The sequence below is a fragment of the Crocodylus siamensis genome, chromosome 1 (genome assembly GCF_052110815.1).
Source record: "Crocodylus siamensis isolate JL-2025a chromosome 1, ASM5211081v1, whole genome shotgun sequence".
Lineage (NCBI taxonomy): Eukaryota > Metazoa > Chordata > Crocodylia > Crocodylidae > Crocodylus > Crocodylus siamensis.
In genome coordinates this window covers 197,801,075-197,821,306 of record NC_143395.1, presented here as the reverse complement: position 1 = coordinate 197,821,306, position 20,232 = coordinate 197,801,075, and the positions used below count along the sequence as shown (strand labels likewise).

Here is a 20,232-nt window from a genome sequence, read left to right as displayed (position 1 = left end):
ATTGGGGTTGTAGTGCCGTCTTCTGTAGGATAGGATGTGATCCACCCCTTAGGCTTACTCGGAGTATTTTATTTAACAACTTCTCTGCCATAGCAGCTGCCAAGGCAGGGGGGTGCCCTTATCCTTGCTTCCTATGACCTACTGTAGGATTTTTATTGAGTATCTCTCGTGTATGAAGGGGATCAAAGTAGATGTTCTGGTGGACATTTTTGGACAAATACTTGTCTAGGAACACACAGAACTGGATTTGCTCTCTCAGGAGGAGCATAGGTTTGGAAAGGACCTACTGTGGAAGTGTGGAACTCATTATCACAAACTTAAGGAAGTATACAGGTTAAACTGAATTGGATACATAAACAGCTGTTAAAACGTTTTTCTATTACTTTTATTCAGCCCATCACTGATGAAATAACTGTACAAAAATGCAAAAGGAGTGAGGTGAGGGTTCAAATGGAAGAAGTGTTAGGAATTGCTTTCATCAATGTCTTTGTCTGGATCTACCGCTTCAGCTTCAGTTTCTTGTTGCTGCTTCTTCCAAAGTTTAGCCATAGCAAGCAACTTGAGGTTGGGCTGGTTGGCAGCATCTTCTGGAAAGATGTAATCATAGTACTCTTCCCAGCCAGCATCAGACTAGAAAAAGAAAGCAGAGATTAAGCTTACTCTGAGGATCTGCTTAGTGCCAATGTTTTGGTAGACTGAATATTAGTGCAAGTTCCTATGATGCTAGGAGCTAAATCAGAATCAAGGTTATTCACTGGCAGAGCAGGTGTTGGTAATGTTTTTTGGCAGTGGGCGGGGATGACCCAGCTCTGCCAACTCAAAGCATCCGCTGCCTGGCTGTGGCATGTGTAAAGTCCCCCAACTTTGCAGACTAGATCTGACCCACAAGCTGTAGGTTGCCAGCTCCTGCCTTAGAGAACCATGGACTGCTAAAACTAGGGATTCAGAGGGGCAGGGTCCACTGCCAATTAATAAGCATACCTCAACAGATAACAAAGACTATTCTGAGTGGTTGGAATATGATTTCCCAAACATACAGCTAAGAAATGACCCCACACATACTGTCCAACTAAACCCACATCACTAATGGTCTCTGCCACAGCTTTGATTCTTACCCCATCTTCAGCCTGAATTTTTCTTCTCTTCTTCACTTTTTCTGGCATGAGTTTATCTACTCTCTCCTTAGTGGAATCTGTTCCACACTCCTCTTCAAAGCTTTTCCAGGATTCCAGGAGCATAAGCCTCTCTTCCTTCTCTTCACAGTTCCGCATTGCCTTATTAGCCTCTTCATAGACCTGTCTGCATCTTGACAGGCTATCATCCTTTCCTGCAGACAGCTCATCCTTTCCTGCAGACAGCTCAAACTGGGCAAAACTGATCCATACCTGGGGGAAATGTAAGTTGACATTTCATTCTGAAGTACTAATACAATGCAGAGTACATAGTAAGCAAAAATAAAGTAAGAGTTGTGACTAAATAGAAAGCAAATACAGAAACCACAGTTTTTGTAAATAATCACAAGGAAAAATTCAAGTCATGTTATCAGTGTAAGATCTGGTAAAGTCCATGTTAGTTCCATTGAATATTCTGGTTTTCAAGTATTTAGAAGGAAAGTGCTGATGAAGATAAGTATTCTCAATCATAGGCTGAGTATCTTAATCGCACAGTGTATATGTGGATAGCAAAGTTTTCCTCAAACCCAGTCATGGAATTAGGGAATTGGAAGATGGGTGATCAGCAATTGCTCATTCCATCTAAGGTCTCTTAACTCTAGTTTGAATTATGTGCCAACTTCATCAGCTTAGCCACCAAGAACTAGCTTACCATTGCTGACTCACTCCTTGTAAACCACTGTGGCAGATATTCTTGGTTAGAATAACCCAAGGAGCCTAAAGTGAGTCCTAGTGTTTGCAAACTTTGGGCAGTTAAAAAGAGGCCAAGGCTTTTCAGAAGCAACCCTTGCTCTGGAGATCTCCCTCTCTTTTAAATGCAGAATGGTGGTTGTCAAGGTAACTTTTCAAATGTGGGCATCCCAGGAAGCTTGGTTCCCAAATAAATGCTGTCTCCTTACATCCTAGTAATACCCCATACTTTTGCAAAGTGATCTTTTCTTCACATAAAGGCTTTGCAGCTGTTTGTCATCTTTAAACAAGAGTAATTTAGCAGTGGCTAACAATTTGAACTCTCTCATTCCCAGTCCCCTGAGTCATGAGCGTTTCCTGTACAGTTACATGTTCACAGTTGGCATTTTAAAATGCCACGCCAGTGAAGCAGCTACTATTCTATCCCTTAGCTTAGAGTCTTGACCAGCATATACAACTGCTCATGTTCTGAGTGTATTTACACACCTTGACATGCTGTGTCCGCTGCAGTAATCTTCGATAAAGGTTCCTTGTTTTCTCATACTCTTCCTGCTCTATTTCAAAGTCAATATAAGATTTCCAAAGAACCTGAGGGAAGAAATACATGAGCCTTTAGCTTCAAAAATCATGAAGGTATGCCTTTTACAATAAGTCTTAACAGCAGTTTGTCCCAAAGGGAAATTAGTCATAGCAATAATTTTCAATATATCAGTATTCTAGAGACATGCCACCACTACTGATCTGTGGCAGCTTCAACCTATGACTCTAGGCAAGGGACAACTGTGCAGAGGGAGAAAACCACCACCCCAGCAAGTCAGTAACCTGTTCAGGGGCTGAATGACATGGAGGCTTGCAGGATGACATCAAATTATTGTAAGATAGTAGTAGCCATAGGCTAAATAGGAATTTTCAAACAGAAGACTCAGAAGCATGGGGAAAACCAACAGCAGAGCCTTCGGGCTCTGCTTGCTTATGGGCTGACTGAAGAGAAGATGCTAGAAGGGCAGCCTAGATATTGCAGACATTGAAGTTTCAGATCAGGTGATAGGACAACAGTTAAAGAAACACTCAAGTATGCAAATGGCTTAGATTCAGATGGAGAGACAGCTGCCATTTACGATACAGGAATTATTCCAGAGGTGGCCAATCTGCCACAAGTGGCTTAGCCAGCCTCTGTGCCACATATATGGCAGAACAGGTGGGGAACAAGCAGCACAACAACAAGTAGGATAGGGAGCGTAGGGCAGGGACCAGAAGGGAGAATAGCAGATTGGGCAACAGAAGGGGATTGCAGTGGCACTTGGGGAGAGTGCAGAGCTAAGGTTGGCCTCCACTGCATCATCCACAAATTAATGTCTTTCTCCTTTTCAGTATTCACATCTCTAATGAGAAATGAATACTGAAAAGAGAGAAGGCATTAATTTGCCCTTGCTGCACTTAACCTGCAAGAACCACAACTAGAGACCTGGAATGTGAAGCGTCAAGAGAAGTGGGGATGCATTTACAATGTACAATTTTTTAGGAATCCTTTATGTTAGAGTTCTTCTTTTACCCCTTACCTCTGGCATGTCTAGCCGGGGTTGACCAATAGCCAACTCGTATATTGCTCGGGCTCTGTCAGTGTCACCAAGTATCGTCTCTAACTCAGCAAATTTAATCCATGATGTGCAGTTTTCAGGTGTGAACTCTAGGAATTTTTCATACAGCTTCCGGCAGCGATCAAACTCTCGCAGTTGTAGCTCCAGCTCAATATAACCTTTAAAAAGCTTGTTCTTTGGGCATTTGCCTATGGAAGTTCCCTGTGCAGTGGAAAGACAAAAACTGCTTAAAGTAGCTTCATTTTAGGAGGAAAGAAAGGCTTTTTTGCCTATCAAAACATACTGATCAGTACTACGGTTTAAGAGTCTTTTAACTCCAACTTTGGCTCATGCCAAACCTAACCAGCACTGATCCAGCCAGATCCTTTTAAATCTAATGGTGTGCACACAGTTCCTCTTAAGTGTTCTGAAGATGAAAAGAATGAGGAATTTCTTGTAGTCACTGTTTGTATCTCGAGTATTTCACTGAAACACCATCAGCAAAACTGATGTCTCACCCCAGCTCAAATAAGAGTTCCAGCTTCTAAACGATGGAGTTACCAACACGTGAAGGAAGGATGCCCCCTGTTTCCTCTTCCAGGTAAGAGATTCCTGAAATATTTCCATATACTGTAGTATGAACTGCTGTCCATTTTCCTCTCCACACAGTTGCACAAGTCTACCTTCTCCACACTCTCACACACATGCTCCTAATCCCTTTGGTGACTGCACAAATACTTAACAAGAAAGCAAATATAAAGAACTTTGAATGTTTTGTAGCTCTTTTTACAAATATAATTCAGTAGATGACCATTGCATGATCAGCTGTGATGGCAAGCCACCAGCAGGTCCTCTGCTGTTCCTCAACTTTTCAAAGTGAGAGGAGTTGGGTGGGTCTGCTGAAGAGCAGAAAAGAGATCCAGAAGCCATCTACTTTTCCCATGGCAGGTCTGGTATACCAGGAGAATGATACTTGTTTCTCCTCCAAACCCATGTGAGGGTAGCAGCAATGGCAGAATGTAGTTAAAATGCTCTTGCTGCTGAAGCCTCTGCTCACATGACTCAAATGATTTTATAATCAAGGTCAGGACAATGGCCTCAACAGGGCAATTCATGTGTTGCTTGTTGCTGTATACACCAAAACTCCAGGAAGCCAGCAGTCAAACCAGCACTTGCATCAGTTGTCATTACAAGCCTCCTCAGCTCCACAAACTTCAAGTCCAACAGATTCCCGGTTCCTCTCTGTTCCCCCATCATTACCAGCATCTTACCCACATTAAATATCAGCCAACTTGCTATCTGTAACAGAGCCCATTGGAAGGGAAGGCCCTTTAAAAGAATGAGAACAGGCTGAGACCCCATCCCTTCAAGGAATACAAGGGAAAGGTCTCCACAGGAAGGGGCAGAAGTGCTCTAACAATGGAGGAATGCAGCTCTTACCAGAGAAGCTGACTGTAAGTATACTTGGTGAAACCTGATTAAGCAAGCCAGAAGGATGGCTGGTACTAGCTGAGGCCTATCCAAAAGACAAGAAAAGGAGACTTAGGAAAAGAATATTGCAGAAAGGAAAAGATCACCCTTAGGAGACCTGTTACCAGGAGGCCTCCAGGGTCTCAGCCATGAGAGGTGCTATCAAGGTGTCAGGCAACCAAGGTGGGGAACTGGAAGAGGGGTACCTGCTTTGAAGGGGAACTATGAGTTCTGCACTGTATCCAGAGAAGGGGATTAGCAGTGAGCACTCACAGTCACCCAAGTCAGAGTCTCTGGGAAGCCTCAGACCTCCTGCCATGTGGGCCCAGTGAAAAAGAGACAAGAGCTGGGTGTCCTCTAACAGCTGGTGAAAACTCAACAGGAGCTACATTCTCTCTCCACAGCGTGAGGTGCTTGAATTAGCAGGACCTGCCCAGGAGTGCTCTTCGGGCAGAAACAAGGCCTTTTTTGGATCTCCTTGTCTGGAAAGGATAGAACTGCTCACAAGCAATGTGATTCAGTCCAGACAAGCAACATGGCTGCGTCAACACATCTGGACTGCCAATGCCACACACAATGAGGATCTAGTAAGAAATCAAGTAGCTTCTGTGCCACATCCAAATCCAAAGGATTAAAGAAAGTTATAGGTCTGTTTGCCTAGCTCACAGCAGCAGGGAGAGCTCCAGTGTAGCATGTGTTATATCTGCTCTGTGGGTGTTACCGGTTTTATGGAAGCACTAGTCACATCAGCACAGTGCTAGGTACACATCTGTCACCATTTCCCCTCAGCCACACTAACATGGTATTCCTTCTGCTCTGGAAGGCAGCATGTTTCTGAACAGCACAGGAAGCAGTACGGACATGGCCTTACATTTCTAAATAGGACCACAGCAGCCTCTCCTCACCTACCAAATCCTTTACTAACATTCCCTTTACAGAGTAACTGGTGAAAATGCTAATGGGTAGAGAGGGCATCATGAGCCAAGCCCTAACAGGAAGATGGCACATTATTACACTTCAGGGAGGCAGCACCAGTCTGTTTCCATTTACCAGCCAAGGGCAAGTGCCCAGCTAGAAAAACCTCTAGAAGCACTTCAGTGAGCAGAGCTGGCACCGTCAAAGCCATGAACAGTTGACAATGACTCCCAAGCACTGCAGTGCTGCTGCAAATGCAGCAAGCTGTGTCTGCATCAGCAGTAAAGAAGCCTCAGTTGCTACCATTGCAGGCTTTGATTCTGTCACAAGTGAAATGCTTTGGCCTACTGGTAAACCTGGAGTGAAGAGAGAAGTTTTTCTCTCAAGGTATACTCCACCCCTGCTACTCACATAGCAATTATTCCAGCCCTAAAGTGCAGGTCCAATTACATGGGTATCAATAATGTCCACAGATAAAAGTGTTTTAAAACTTATCAGCAATGCACACGTATCATTAGACAGATGCAGCAGTTAGTACTTGAGGCCACAGAAAGCTGATCTGGGTGCAGTAGCCTCTCAGAGGAGTATTTTGCCAGCTAAAACCAGAAGAGCCTCCTACCTTCTACCATTTCCCCTAACATCTCTGTGCAAAGCTGTTCCCCCTTTTAAAATATGCCCAACAGCACATGCTGGATACAGGCTAGGCTCATATACCCTTTATCATGTTGATTTACTCATCTGAGTTGTGAAGGAAAGAATTTAAGGATCATGTAACTCTGCTACCTGTTAAGGCAACTAAATAATAGCTCCTTTTCTCTTCCTTTACTTACCAAAGCTTTTCTGGCAAATGGAAGATTCTTCTGCCTTATTTCAAACTGTGCATAGAGAAGCCACATTTTGGCAAATGTAAACTGGAAGGAAAAAGAAGGAAATCATAAGGTATATCTATCTATATATAGCTAGACACACGTATCTTATAAGATATGTGATCATAAGATATAAGATAAGGCAATGGACTCTGACAGTTAATACTGATTATGTCATTCCAAAAGAAATTGTTTTCCTGACTTCATATGAAGTGAGATAAAAGTTACTGCAACTGAACTGTCTTATTTGAATTCCTGACATCATCCTGCTAATCAGATAAATTGTCTCCTATAAATTTATTTGAGCACAAGCTGAGCTAACTAGTGTCGGGAGAGCTACATATATGCCCTCTGCCCCCTCATGTGCCTCTACCTGAGTGCATAGAAGGCAAAGTGATCCCAGCTGCCACTTACTTCCTTCAGAACACAGCTCAGCTGGGGTTTGGTGCAAGCATTATGGGTCTCCTCATCTTAAATACTGTTAATAGCAGGCTTAGTGTAGCTCCTGTAAGTTATTAATCTATTATGTTTACTGTGGTAGTTTGATGGCTAAATGCATTTAGATGGTTAGTCATCTTACCAACATGCTGCACCCACAGCAACAGCCCAGAAAGGGTCAATGAAGGCTTATTACCTCCCCAGCTGTAACCACACAGCCAGCTGGAAACAGCTGCTTTGGAAGAATACAGCTCAGGCAGAGGTGGACAAAGTGGATGGAGAGACTATGGGGAGTAGAGATGAAAACAAGCAAATGCTGAAAGTAGGAACTAGCTCAATGAAGTGGTGAGGGTGGAGAGGAAAGGTTCTCTACTGCTACATACCCAGAGAGAGGGTGGGCATGGGTTGCACTACACCCTCCTCTGCCAATTGTAGGAAAGAAACTGATGGTCCTGGGTGAAAAGTCAAAGTGCCAGTGAGTTCCCAGGTCAGGGAAAGGCAGAAGAAGTGTGGAAAATTATCTCACCAATCTTTTCAAGCATCCAGGAAGGGACTTTCACTGCCAGTTTTATGGCTGTCAGTGGCAGGGCATTGGTGGTGTCTTTAACATGTTGTGGGGGCAGGGAAGAAGGTGCTTTGCACCTGCAGTGTGTGCACAGGGCTGGAGTAGATGGTTTTAGGATTCTCTGGATAAATAGCTGCCCATCAGTGCAGTGGACTAGACACCGGCCTGAGGGGCCAGGTAACTCCATCTGGGCCAGAGGGCCCCTTCGTAAGCCCTGGACCTGGGCTGTCCCCTCTGCAAGCCAGCAGGCCTGGTTGCTAAGCAAACCCCTCCCCCCCACCCCCCCACCTGGGCTGACCCACTCCAGTCCTAAGCTATTGGCGTGCTGTATTTTGAGCTTTTGCTGGGGACCCCATGGCTGTTCCAGCCTCCGTGCCTGCGAGTGGGAATTCAGGTATGGTCCCATGGGGCCAGGGCCTCCCACGGGGACGGGGCAGGAGTGTAGGGAGCTGTGTACCATGGGACCAGGCTGGAATGAGCACAGGAGCTACATGCTATGGGCCTGCTTCAAGCCAGCCCTGCATGCTGCCACCATGTGTGGCTGGGGACTGGGGTGGGAGTGCGGGGAGCTGCACGCTATGGGGCCATGCAGGGCCAGCCTTGTTCACTGCCACCACATGCAGATTCAGGGACTGGCACACTTCAGGGACCACCCCCACACACACTCCTGCCCCCCACCATAACCCCAAATACACCCTCCCACACATACTGTCACTCCCACCATTACCCTACAAACACCCACACCCTCCCGCAGCCCCCACCCCAACCACATACCCCACACCCACACCACATCACACATACACCCCAGCCACCCACACACCCACTCCCCAACCACATACCCCCCACATACACCCTTTTAACTCCCACACACATAATATACAAGAGTAAGACTGTATTTTGAGCTATTATGCAATCACCTCTAGATACACTATGCAAACACAAATTGGGACAAAAATATATTTTAAAATAAGTTATAGTAGATGTTTGACTTTTTCTCCAGTTTTAAGATGACGGCACCCTCCCTTCCAAAAGGAGTACTTCTGGGGCAAAGGGAGGGACTTCTGGTGGCAAAGGTCAGGGTCAGAGATGGGACTTCTGGTCCCAAGATGGCAACCAGCAGGCAGGGCACCCATCAAGGGGCGGAGCTACCCCTGTGGCCCTTGACAACTCACCAAAACTTGTTAAGTGGCCCTCCAGCCAAAATAACTGCCTGCCCTGAATTAGCACATTCTGAAATGCACCAATTTAATCCTGGTGCCAGGTGAGAGAAGTGATACAGCAGACAAAATCTGGCTTCTCATTGTCGTTCTTGAAGGGCTCTGTTCCAAGCTGAGTTTCATTAATAGGGATTCCCCCATGTCAATGTGTGTGTTTTCATGGACAAGAAAAAATGCCTTCTTTTGCTTTTAAGGAGGGAAGCACTCAGGCCCAACAGTTCCAATGATCTCTTTGTGGAAACAGGCTGGGGCAGGGAAGGAAAAAATTAATGACTCAGTGCCAGACCCATTAGAAAAGCTGTACCTTTTTATGTGGAATGAGCTCCAGACATGCTTGATATACTTGTCTAGTTCGTTCTGGGTCCTGTAAGAACAAACCCATTGAATTAATTATTCAATACAAAAAACAACTGTGCAGTTCTAACAATGTCCGAATATAAAAGTAATTCTGCGACAAAACTCTTGAGGGTGTGTGTTTAGATGCAGATGTATAGAACTCTGCCCACTTTCTTTTGACAACCTGCTCACCCATCTGCATGCACAAGTGGCCATTCAAGGTTTATTTCAAGTTATAATAAAGAATGCATGTCTACCTCTCCTATCAAAATTTGGAATTAAGAATTGGACATTTTAGCCACCTTAGCAGAAGAAGCAGCTGGACTCCACAATGAAACTAAGCCACTCTGACATGAAAACAGCCTTGAAGCAATTGCAGTGTGACAAACTGACTAATTACATACTCAGAAAAGGAGGCTGTTCCTATTGAAGAATTATACAACTCAGAGCCTCATAAGACCAGAATGAGGATGACCACAGACATTGTCTGAAATAGAGTGAGTTTAAAAATCAGTGTCATTGGGTTTATAACAACTATTGCAAAAATGTAAGATCAAATAGGCCTAAGATGGCTTGGTTTTGCTTTTATATAGCACAAGGTGATCAAGATAAACAGGAGGAAAAGTGGGTGTATGACAGCAACAGCTATACAGAGTAAATCTATAAAAGGACTGTTCGAGTTGCAGACCATAACCAGGACTGATAAGGATATAGTTCAAAGATCTTTTAACAAGTGGACCACTTGATGATCCTGCAAAAAGTGAAAGCTCTGCTGATAAAGTTAAACCCCTATTGATTTTGTAAATAAGACAGCGGGACTTTGCTCCTGGAATTTTCTTATTCAGCGAGCAAAGCCACTTAACCAAATGTAGAGGGAAGAAAGGAGTATTTTTACCCTTTACCTTTGCCTCCAGTTCTTCATACAATGCATAGTTGATCCAGAGATATACATATCTCTTCCAGTGTCTCTTCTCTTGGATTGGTGGAACATTGGCAATGGCTCTCTCGTAAACTTCTCGCACAGTATCAGCATCTGCATCGCTTTCAACCAGCCGCAAGTAATCAAACCATGCATCATAGTTGTGTGGATTAGCCTTGCACAAAACGATAGGAAACCATGTCATTAAGGCAAGTGTAATATAACAATTTGTTCCTTTTCCCAGAGGACAGAACAAGAACAAGCTTTTGCTAAGTTTGTAGATCTAGATTTTTTTTAATTAAAAAAAAGGTACTGAAATATTAAATGTTACCCTCAGTTAGAAGTAGCTAAGTCAAATAGGATGTTGGCTCCTTAAGTGGCTTTGGAAACAGTATCTAAATGAGAGCAAGTACAGAGTGGGAAAGGAACTGCCACTATTTTAGATTATAAACAATGGGATAGTTAAATTAACAGAATGACAATACAGTAGGAGGGCGGGGGAGAACTGTCATCTTAAGATAGAGCAGAGATTTGTAAAAAATAGTCTGTGGGCAACAGCCCCAACAAATGCACTAAAATGTGAAAACTCAATGTCTACTGTCATATACATTACTGTCCTTTCACTGCGCAAATTTGGGTTTCATTTTTATTTGCTTGATGTGTTACTGAGGTTTCAGTCTACAGGTGAGACTGCAGGTGCTAAAGGACATAGAGAAAACAATACGCACTACTTTCATTCCCTGCCTTCACTTTCCTTTCAAGAACCCTCCCTGGTATACCCTAGCATCAGTTTTTGGGCAGGAGCTCGATGCATAAAGAAAAGATTTATAAAGATTTTTTTTTATCCCAGGAACTAATTTTAGAGCACTTCAAATTTGCATCCAAGCACCGGTGTTATGAAACTGTAGATCTCAAATGCTGATAAACACTTAACATGTTTTAAGTCCCTATATGAGAAAGAAGGAGAGAGTCTGGTGTAACTCTTAGAGATATAAATAAATCGAATCTGTGCAGCTCCTTGAAGCCAGCATGCAGCTCTAACCCTTAAAGTACCATCTCTGCCTCTTTCATATTAAACTAGTTTTGTTACATATTCACGCGTACGAGCATTTAATTTATCCCAGTCAACTACTATAAATCCCCATTAAATCCAAACACTAGGCTCTTTAACTGGTGTAAGATAAGTTCCAGAAACTAGTTTACCACATGCAGATAAGTTAGCACTAAACAAGGGATACAGGGATTCTATACGTCCCTGTACATTGCAATATCTCTACTGTCATATGCACAGGCAACTAGGGATGAGTGACGCTTCGGTAGCTGATTTGATTCGGAGGATATTCGGCCCAATTCAGGGACTGAATCTCTGAATCCGAATCGAATCAGGAGACCAAGTAAAAGCTCCAAATTGATTTGGACTGTCTGAATCAATTTGGCAGATTTAGAGATTTGGCCATAGACTAAACAGGCAGCTGACAGCTGCCTCCAGCTGGTAAGTCTGTTGGGGGGGCGGGGGGGGCATGGCAGTGCTGGGGCCAGGAGTTCTGTCCTGCTGCCGCTTGCCCAGCCAGGGTCAGGAGGGTTTGGGATGTGATCGTTCCCCTCCACACCCCCACCCCCTGACTTGGCACCCACACAGCAGCTGCCCCATGGTGCAGATGCAGTGTGCCTTGGCAGGGCGCTATGCGTTGCCTGGGAGCTGGGGCCACTGAGACTGAGCCGTGCTGGGCTCTGGCCAACACGTGGAGCCGCCCCAGCTCCCAGACAGTGTGTGGTGCCCTGCTGAGCCACGCTTGCACCCACTGCTACATGGGTGGCAGGTGGGGGGGGTGATTCCTACTGCCCTGCACTGCACGGGGGGGCTCTGCCATGAGTGCCCAGATGCCCCAATCACCACTTCTGCAGCCAGTGAGTGCAGGCCTTTTTTTTTTTTTTTTAATTGCCAGGACTAGGCTGGGGCTGGGCGGGGGATGGGGCCAAGCAGGGCAGCCATGGGGGCTTCTCTCGCGGCTCCCCCAGCCCTGGGAGAGGCAGGCACAGCTGAAGGAGCTGTGGGAGAACCTGCAGCTACCTGGCTGTGCCTGCCTCTCCCTGGCCGATCCAAATCACCAAACCTGCTCCAAATCAGCACTGAATCTTCCTAAGCCGATTTGGCCAAATTGATTCAGGACACCGATCCAAATTAAATCACTGTCCTCTGAATTGGCTGAATCCAAATCAAATACCTCCCTATTCGTGCAGGCCTACAGGCAACCTCATTCTGCATCTGAGAATGGAATATGAGCTTTAGCCATGTTTACATTGCTGCGAATCCCACCTACCTTTACTTCCTCTTCATACTGGAATCTCCTCTTGCTGACAATTATGTCTTCAATGCCCCTTCTGTCCCCAAACTTCTTCTCAAAGATGGTGTAGTTCTTGAAGAGTTGTTGGGCCTCCTGTTTGGGAATTCTGTCCAGGGCGTATCTGTAGATCACCCTCACTCTCTCAAACTGAAAACACATCAAAACCAAAATGACTTGTACTGCATTCCTAAAGTAGAACCTGCCTTCCCTTCCATCTAATCCACAGCTGATAGTAGATCAGTATGTAAAAGTAAAGGACTCACTCTCTTACTGGGCACACAACCTTTAATATAAATGGCTGCCGTGAAGTCCTTAATTTTAGTAGCAGCAGGCTCAGGCCCAAGGAGAAGAGGAGGAAAGCCTTTATCTAATGTATGTGGACACCAGGGACTTGGGTGTCTCAATACTTGTATTACTATAGACAATGAGAAGAGAAACAGTCCAGAGTATGTTTCAGCTATACTTTCTTCCACAGTAAGTATATAAGCTTAAAAAAAATACCAAGATTGGCTGAGGCCCAAGATTGTTGTTCACTTTGTCTCTTGATGATGGCAAAAAGTTTCTTGCTCAAGTTAAAACAAAATGTCAATCAATGACAGCAAAAGGCTAATGTAAAAATAACTGCCTCCTTGTTACTTCAGACAAAACATGAGCTGTCAAATTACAGTGAGAACATTCAAGAAATCTGCGTGTTCATGCTGGGTTGAAAGATTTTATGAAGTCCTTACTTCCTTCTGGTTCTCCTCAAATTTTGCAAAGGCCACATACAAATGCTCATCCATGTGCTCTTCTCCAAAGAACTCCACTGCTCTCTCATATACTTTTCTTGCATGGCCAAAGTAGCTGTGCTTCTCTTCAAAGCGGGCATACTTGATCCAGTTCTTAACATCGGGATGCACAATGACAAGTATACTAGTGTTAAAGAAATGGTAACAGGCAAATAGGACATTTCAAACTCCATATTCAGGGCTTACAAAACTGGAGGCCAGGCTAGAACAAATGTTAAAGATGAACTATGCAGATGACATATCCAGGAAGTGGGGGGGAAAAAGGGTTAAAATAATTCCACAAACAGACGGCTTTCAGGTTCAGACCCTAGAATTTTTAGGAAGGAAACTGCAGGGAAAAAAAGTTGTAATAACTTCTATCTGTAAAGATGTACAAACACCCAAGAGTGACTGAACTGATCCTGCAGCAATAAATACCAATTCCAAAGCAACTTAATTTGAGAACCAATATATTTCACTGCTTAGCTTTGCATATGCATTCACCAACTACCAGTGTGCATTAATCGTAATACAACAAAAGTAGATAAAGAGAGAAACTGAATATCAACTCAAAGGAGTTTAAAAGGTTGGATAAAAGACGAAGTGCAAAAGGTGGACCCACTATTTTTAGAAAGGATATATTGCTCATAAATGGAGCGCGCCCTGTCCACCTCCTTGTATCTCAGCTCAAAGTTAATATAGGAATGCCAAGCTTGTTCCTCTGGCTGCCACTCCATCCAGCGCTCAAACACCTGACGTGCTCCAGCAATATTTCCCAGCATCTCTTCCATGTACGTATACTTATACCTTTAAAAGAAGTAAACAGGAACGAGTGTTGACAAAATTATTTAGCACATACGTCACATCGGGAGAAGAACTTTACTGAATGCTTGGTGAGATTATTGTAGGAAACTCTGTTATTGGGTATTTGAATCTCATGAATGCTGAGGGATGACAATGCACCAAGCAATGCACAAATATAAGAATACTGCTATCCCAATGAGCTCTAGACATTTTTCTCCACTTTGGGACTAACTTTTACAGGAGTAAAAGGTTGTGTGGTAGAGATGTGTGTACACAGTTTGCTTGGTGTTTTACTACAAGATTGCAGATTTACATAAATAAAGTAAAAGTCTAGAGACAGTGAACACTGTTTTCATGAGGACTCTTCTCCTTCAACTAAGGGAAAACAGGTTTCTTTTCTTAAACTAATGGAAAACATCAGGCACATCTAATACTTGAGGAGAAAAATACCATGCTGTGATATGTGAAAACTTACCAGAACTGGTTGACTCTGGGCAGGGTGGTGATGGCTCGATCCCAGATGTTGCGGGCATGATTAACCTGGCGGTTCTTCATTTCCATTTCTGCATACTTCAGCCACAAAGTGACATTTCTGTAGTCCACGTCCAAAGCACGCTCGTAAATGGAACGAGCTCTGGAAAGCAAGCCAACGTTGTTGAAGTAAGCATAGATAAGATGCAGTTCAAGAATGTGAGATGCATTAGTTCTACATATGCTAGATGGGAGGTAAGGGATGCCCCTCTTTTATACTTACCGTTGTATTTCTTTGAGGCTTTCCTCCCATTGTGCATACTTTATCCAGTTACTGATAACAGTTCTGTTTTTTCTTATGTTATCTTCAAAAGTCTGAGGAAAGAAAAGATTAGTCAAGCTGGAAACAGGTAAAGTTTAAGACAAGTGACAGGTTAATTCTTCACTTTCTTGTGACTCTGGACAGGAGCCAAAGAAGAAGACAGAGCAAGGGCTCCAAGGCTTCACAAGGAGTTCACTTCAGGGTTAAAATTTACTGCACAAACTCAAGTACAAAATGACTAAGTGAAAGGAGAGCTCTCAGAGAGTGCTCAGTGGTAGAACATGCTGCGATACTTTCCCTCTGAGAGAACAACTAACATCTGTCCAAGTACAATCCAGGATTAAAAAGTGAAAGCCTCTTTTTTTTTAATTATAATTTTTATTCCAATTATCTAGACAGAGGCAAATCAGCACTGGCATACAAAGCTGTGATAGAGACCACAAAGAGATACTGACAGAGAAAGTGAGAGATCACACACAACAACTGAAAAAGGGGCAACAGGGCAGTTCTGGTATTGGGGATCCTTGGAGACCAATGCAATCAATACAGGTGATTTCATGGACATCAGGGCCGGAAGGGACCTTGGAAAATCACTGAGTCCAGCCCCCTGTCCAAGAGGCAGGAAGTCAGCAGGGGTCATAGGATCCCAGCAAGATAAGCATCCAAATTTCTCTTGAAGGCATTCAAAGTAAGCACTTGAACCACCTCCGACGGCAGGCTATTCCAGACCTTGGGGGCTTGGACAGTAAAGAAATTCTTCCTAATGTCCAGCCTAAAACAGTCTTGGAGAAGTTTATGACCATTCGACAGTCTTGGAGGAGTTTATGACCATTCGACCTTGTCATCTGTTGGGGCGCTCTGGTGAACAAACGTTCCCCCAAATTCTAGTAAGCACCCCTTATAAACTTATGGGTAGCCATCAGATCACCCCAATTGATCATTGTACGTTTTCTAGATTAACATCATTAATCAGTCAGATTGTTGTATGCACATAACTGCTCTGCTGTCTGTTGATTTTTATTCCTTTTCCTTGGTTCTATGTCAACATCCTTCTGTAAGAGAACGGACTCATTAATATGATATTAGGCATGCAGTTTCTAATGCAACATTAGAGTGATATGAGTCATGCTCTGTTGCTATTTGATCCTGAATCCCAAGTTTTAGAAACAAAACTGTAATTGTTTTTAAAAAAGGTAAACTTTTACACAGTATTTGTCACTACTTAATTGGCATCTCTCTTCTTTCTTTGAACGTTATTTAAAAAAAAAAAAACACACAACATTTTTAAGTTATTTAAACTTAGAAAATAAATTAGTGTCCTGCTCCTGTCCAGAAGCAGCAAATAGCTGTGCACATACCTTCCTTTTCCGAAGTTTGTAATCATTTAGCTCTTCCTCATCAGTGATCTTCTGTTGGGGAGGGGGCGGAAGAAGCTCAAGTTCTCTCTCTTTCGCTTCTCTCAAAAGCTGTTCTGCTGTGATCTGCACTTCTGCTGGGGCTTTATTTTTCACCTTAGGAAAAAAACAGATTCATTTTTATTTGATTTTTTTTCAGTTCCATATAATACTGAAAAAATTGCTGACTTGAGTTAATTCCATTATTTTGCTATGTGAAATTCCCACAGTGGGACCAGTCACAGAAAGAGAGAAGTGGATGGTAAATACAGGCAGTCCTCAACTTACGTTTCAAGTTACAACATTTTGCACGTACAGTGTTTATAAATTGACACCCTGTTTCAACTTTCTCTGGGAAGCAGGGCAGTGGGGAGACCAGGGCAAGGTGTGGGGAGCATGACCCCCTTCCCTCTGTCTCCTGCATCCCTGCCATCATGGCGGTGGGCTGCCACCTTTCCGAATGCTTCTTCATGCTCTGATTGGCTGTTTGTCAGCCAATCACAGCGCGAATAAAGTATTATGGACAGACAGATGGACAGATTTAGGCTTTTATAATACTAGAATATAATTGTAAGTGTAACATCTGTTAGGGGCCTTAACTAGTTAACTGTCTGTAATTGTATGCATGGGCAGGGCTCCCAGCCTCTGGAGCACACTGGAGCCTTTCCAGATTCCCATGTGCTCCAGAGGCTGTGCATGCTCAATCGGAGCTCCCAGCCAGGGGAGAGCAGCATGTACTTCCATGGCTGGGGGCACTGATAACTGATCCGAGCTCTCAGCTGTCGGATCACCTGGTGCTCTCCCATGACTGGGACCTGTGATCAGCTGACTGAGGCTTCCAGCCCAGGAGTGCAGGGAGCCAAGGTTGTGACAAGCTATAATGTTTTAATGGGATAAAATTCACCCATATGCTAAATTTTATATGCACGAGCACAGCAGTAAGGTGTGTACACACCTTTTAAAACTGAGGGTTCTGGTCAGTCTACTGACCATTACAATTTCAAAGGACTGCTTGTTTTAAAAAGTGGAATGCGTCAGTGAGGGTCCTCGTGGGTGCACAAGTCACTTGTGCTGGACTTAGTATCTGATCGTAATATTAGCAATAGACTAGACCAGGAGTTGGCAGCCTGCAAAAAGGTCTGGATCTGGCCTGTGGTGACATGTAGGATCTACAGCATGCAACAGCTTGCCCTGACACATTCCCCTTCTCTGCCCTGCACCATGCTGCTGATCTCCTCCATAATGCCTCTTTCTGCAGCTCTCATGCCTGTTAAGACAGCCAGTGCTTACTCTCGCTGCCAAATTCACCCCTCCTCACTGATGTTTCAGACAGCAAATCTGCAGCACTGGAAGATGCAGGTAAGTGGAGGCAGCTGCAGGGACAATATGGGAAGGAACAGTGCAGCAGGGATTGGCAGCAGCCAGATTGCAAGCACCAGTCCACTGTTAGTAAAAGGTTGCCAACCCTTGGACTAGGTAACTAATTATAATGCTGTGGCAGTAACACTGCCCCTACTGGCAGCCTGGAGGATTCCATTTTCTTATTTCCATTCCACTACATCAGGTGCGTCACTGAGCCCCTGGAGCCTGCTGGACTACTGGAGTGGCCTGCCACAGAATTCAGGGTGGACATGGCAATTGGCAGCAGGAGGGCAAGGAGACTGCTGGTCCCTGCCGCATGTTCTGTGCTGGAGCTACCACCACATGTGGCATGGGACATATGACAACAGCTCTAGCACCAGGCTGGAGCTGCTATTATGTGCTTTAGGTCAGAGCTCAAAACTGTGGCCACTGCATTTTTTTTTTTTTTTTGAAGGAAAATTTTTTGTGTTCCAGGTTAAATTAGCCAGATCAGTTCCAAATCCCTGGAATCATTCAAAAACCTTATGTGTAAGTATCCTCCACCAAGTCTGGGGCTTCAGATACTTCCAAATTCTTAGCAGGCATCCTATGTGCAGGCACAAGCCCAGAAGTTTGGGGTTCAGATGCCCCCACGTTTCACTTGCTTTCAGCCATATGGCCGCAGGAGCAAGCTGGTCAGTGGGAAACTAGTTATGGGCCTCCCATAGGGAGTCCTGTCTGCAAGCACAAAGGTGTAGCCAACACATACTCCAGGAGCTACCACTGTTGCTGAAGTTTCCTCATATCCTGGGATGCATTTGGCCTACAAGGAGCCCTGTGGTCTGGATCTGACTTGGGGGACAAGGTAAGTTTGATACCTCTGTTTATGCTATTTAAAGCAAAAAATAAAATAAAAATCTGCATTTGACTGACTTACGTACAGCCATGCAAAGGCTCCAGTCCTGCACTGAGCTCCACACAGGCAGCTCTCTTGTCTGCACAGGCCCCTGCTTAAGTGCACCGGCCTCTACGCAGGCTATGGTGGAGCATCCATGACATCACTGGCTCCTAAGCAAGTCTGCCCAATTGGGATGCAGGGCAAGAGCCTGGCCCGTGCTTGCCACCTGGTGCCACAGCGAGCGCAGAAGCTGCCAATGGGGCCCGTGCTGCACGTTACATACATTACACAATGAACCAGTCAACTGCACAATAAATTCAGCACAAAGTCATTATTACAGCAAAAAAAGGACTGTCCAGCTTTAAGAAGAGGTAGCCACCTACAATGTGAGTGCTCGAAAATGTGCAACCGCTTGACAGCTGATTTCTACCTGACTTTCATTTGAACCTGTGACAGGGCACTGGAAGCTGGAGCAGCAGCAGCAGAGGCCATGACCCTCATGGGGACCTCTCTGGCCCCAAGGCCAGCCTGACTCTTGCCTTTTAGTGACCAAACCCCAAAGCTGATGTAGAAGAGTTTACTCAGAGGCAACAGCATGATTTATTAGCCCAGAGAAGCCATGGTGGAGAGAGCCAGCCCTGGCCTAGTTGTGACAAGTCTGAGGGTTGAGCCAGCATTGCCAGGTCTTAAATATTAAATTATTGTATTGGAAGCTCAAAATTATTGCGTTTAAAAACCTATTGTACACTGAAAAATATGGAAATAAGTATGCAAATAAGTGTTATTTACTCTATACTGCTCCTGGTAACTCGCCAGGGAGTGAGAGAGAACTGAGTTAGAATCGAAGCATTTCTTTATTTTGAGAGAAGACATCACAAGAAAGTGCTGATAGCTCAATTGATATGATCTGAATCACTTCTTGGCCTCTTGCAAGCTAAGATCAAGCAGCCTTTTCCCTCAGATCAAGGGCAACATCCAAATCGCAAGACCTCTGGGCTTGGGCACAGGACACCTGCCAATGGATTTGGGAGTCTAAGCTGGTATGAAGGATGCCAGCGCCATACATTGTATTTACAACTATTAAGCTCTGACTGCTCAACCCACACGGTTTTGGGCATGACTGAGTTCTGTCCAACTGATATGATACGGAACTGATTTGACCTGGAATGTGAAATATATTAATAAAAAAACAACCACAACCCAAAGGTCAGATAAGTCTCCCCAAGAACGACTTGTGTTTTGCATCAAGGAGCTTCCTCAAAAATGAGCGTGCAGTGCGAGCACGCTGACTGGGACTGATGGTCCACTCTACAAAGGTTGAATGAAGGTACAAATCCCATCATCATGGAACCCCTGACAAGGGGAGGGGGAGCTGAGACGGCCGCTTGCGTCACGGCCCCCCGGTGCTCCAAGCGGCGCCCCCCTCGCGGCCCCCACACATTTGGTAGGTCCCGGCCGCGGGCGCTGCCCAGCCGGGCTGCGCACCCCGCAGGAGCCGGGGGGGGGGCAGGGGCAGGTCGCGGACACTATCCCCCCCCACAGCGCCGCCCGCACGCACCTTCGCCACTTTGGGAATCCGCTGCTTGCCGGCCGCCGTAGACGCCATGTTGCCGCCTCTCCGAGCCCGAGCGGCGTCTGCCCTGACCTTTCACCTCCGCCTCGCGCGCGTGCGCAGTCGCCCGGGTCGTTGCCGCGGTAACGGCGGCGGCGCGTCTCCCGAGGCTG

At 44.9% G+C, this 20,232-nt stretch overlaps 1 protein-coding gene across 2 annotated transcripts; it reads right to left on the bottom strand.

The window, feature by feature from the left end:
* Positions 1-367: 367 nt before the first annotated feature.
* Positions 368-20,204, bottom strand: CRNKL1 (crooked neck pre-mRNA splicing factor 1). Of its 2 annotated transcripts, XM_090051996.1 has the most exons (14): positions 20,066-20,204; positions 16,233-16,385; positions 14,836-14,927; positions 14,557-14,715; positions 13,918-14,084; positions 13,239-13,417; positions 12,487-12,657; positions 10,149-10,340; positions 9,215-9,274; positions 6,655-6,735; positions 3,422-3,661; positions 2,349-2,450; positions 1,116-1,385; positions 368-630 (listed from the first exon to the last, which is right to left on the bottom strand). In XM_090051996.1, exons 1-14 carry the CDS (start codon positions 20,111-20,113, stop codon positions 463-465), a joined length of 2,082 nt encoding a protein of 693 aa, XP_089908122.1. In that variant the 5' UTR covers positions 20,114-20,204; the 3' UTR covers positions 368-462. The 2 variants fall into 2 exon arrangements, with proteins under 2 accessions (XP_089908122.1, XP_089908130.1); XM_090052004.1 differs by lacking the exons at positions 2,349-2,450; positions 3,422-3,661.
* Positions 20,205-20,232: the final 28 nt, after the last annotated feature.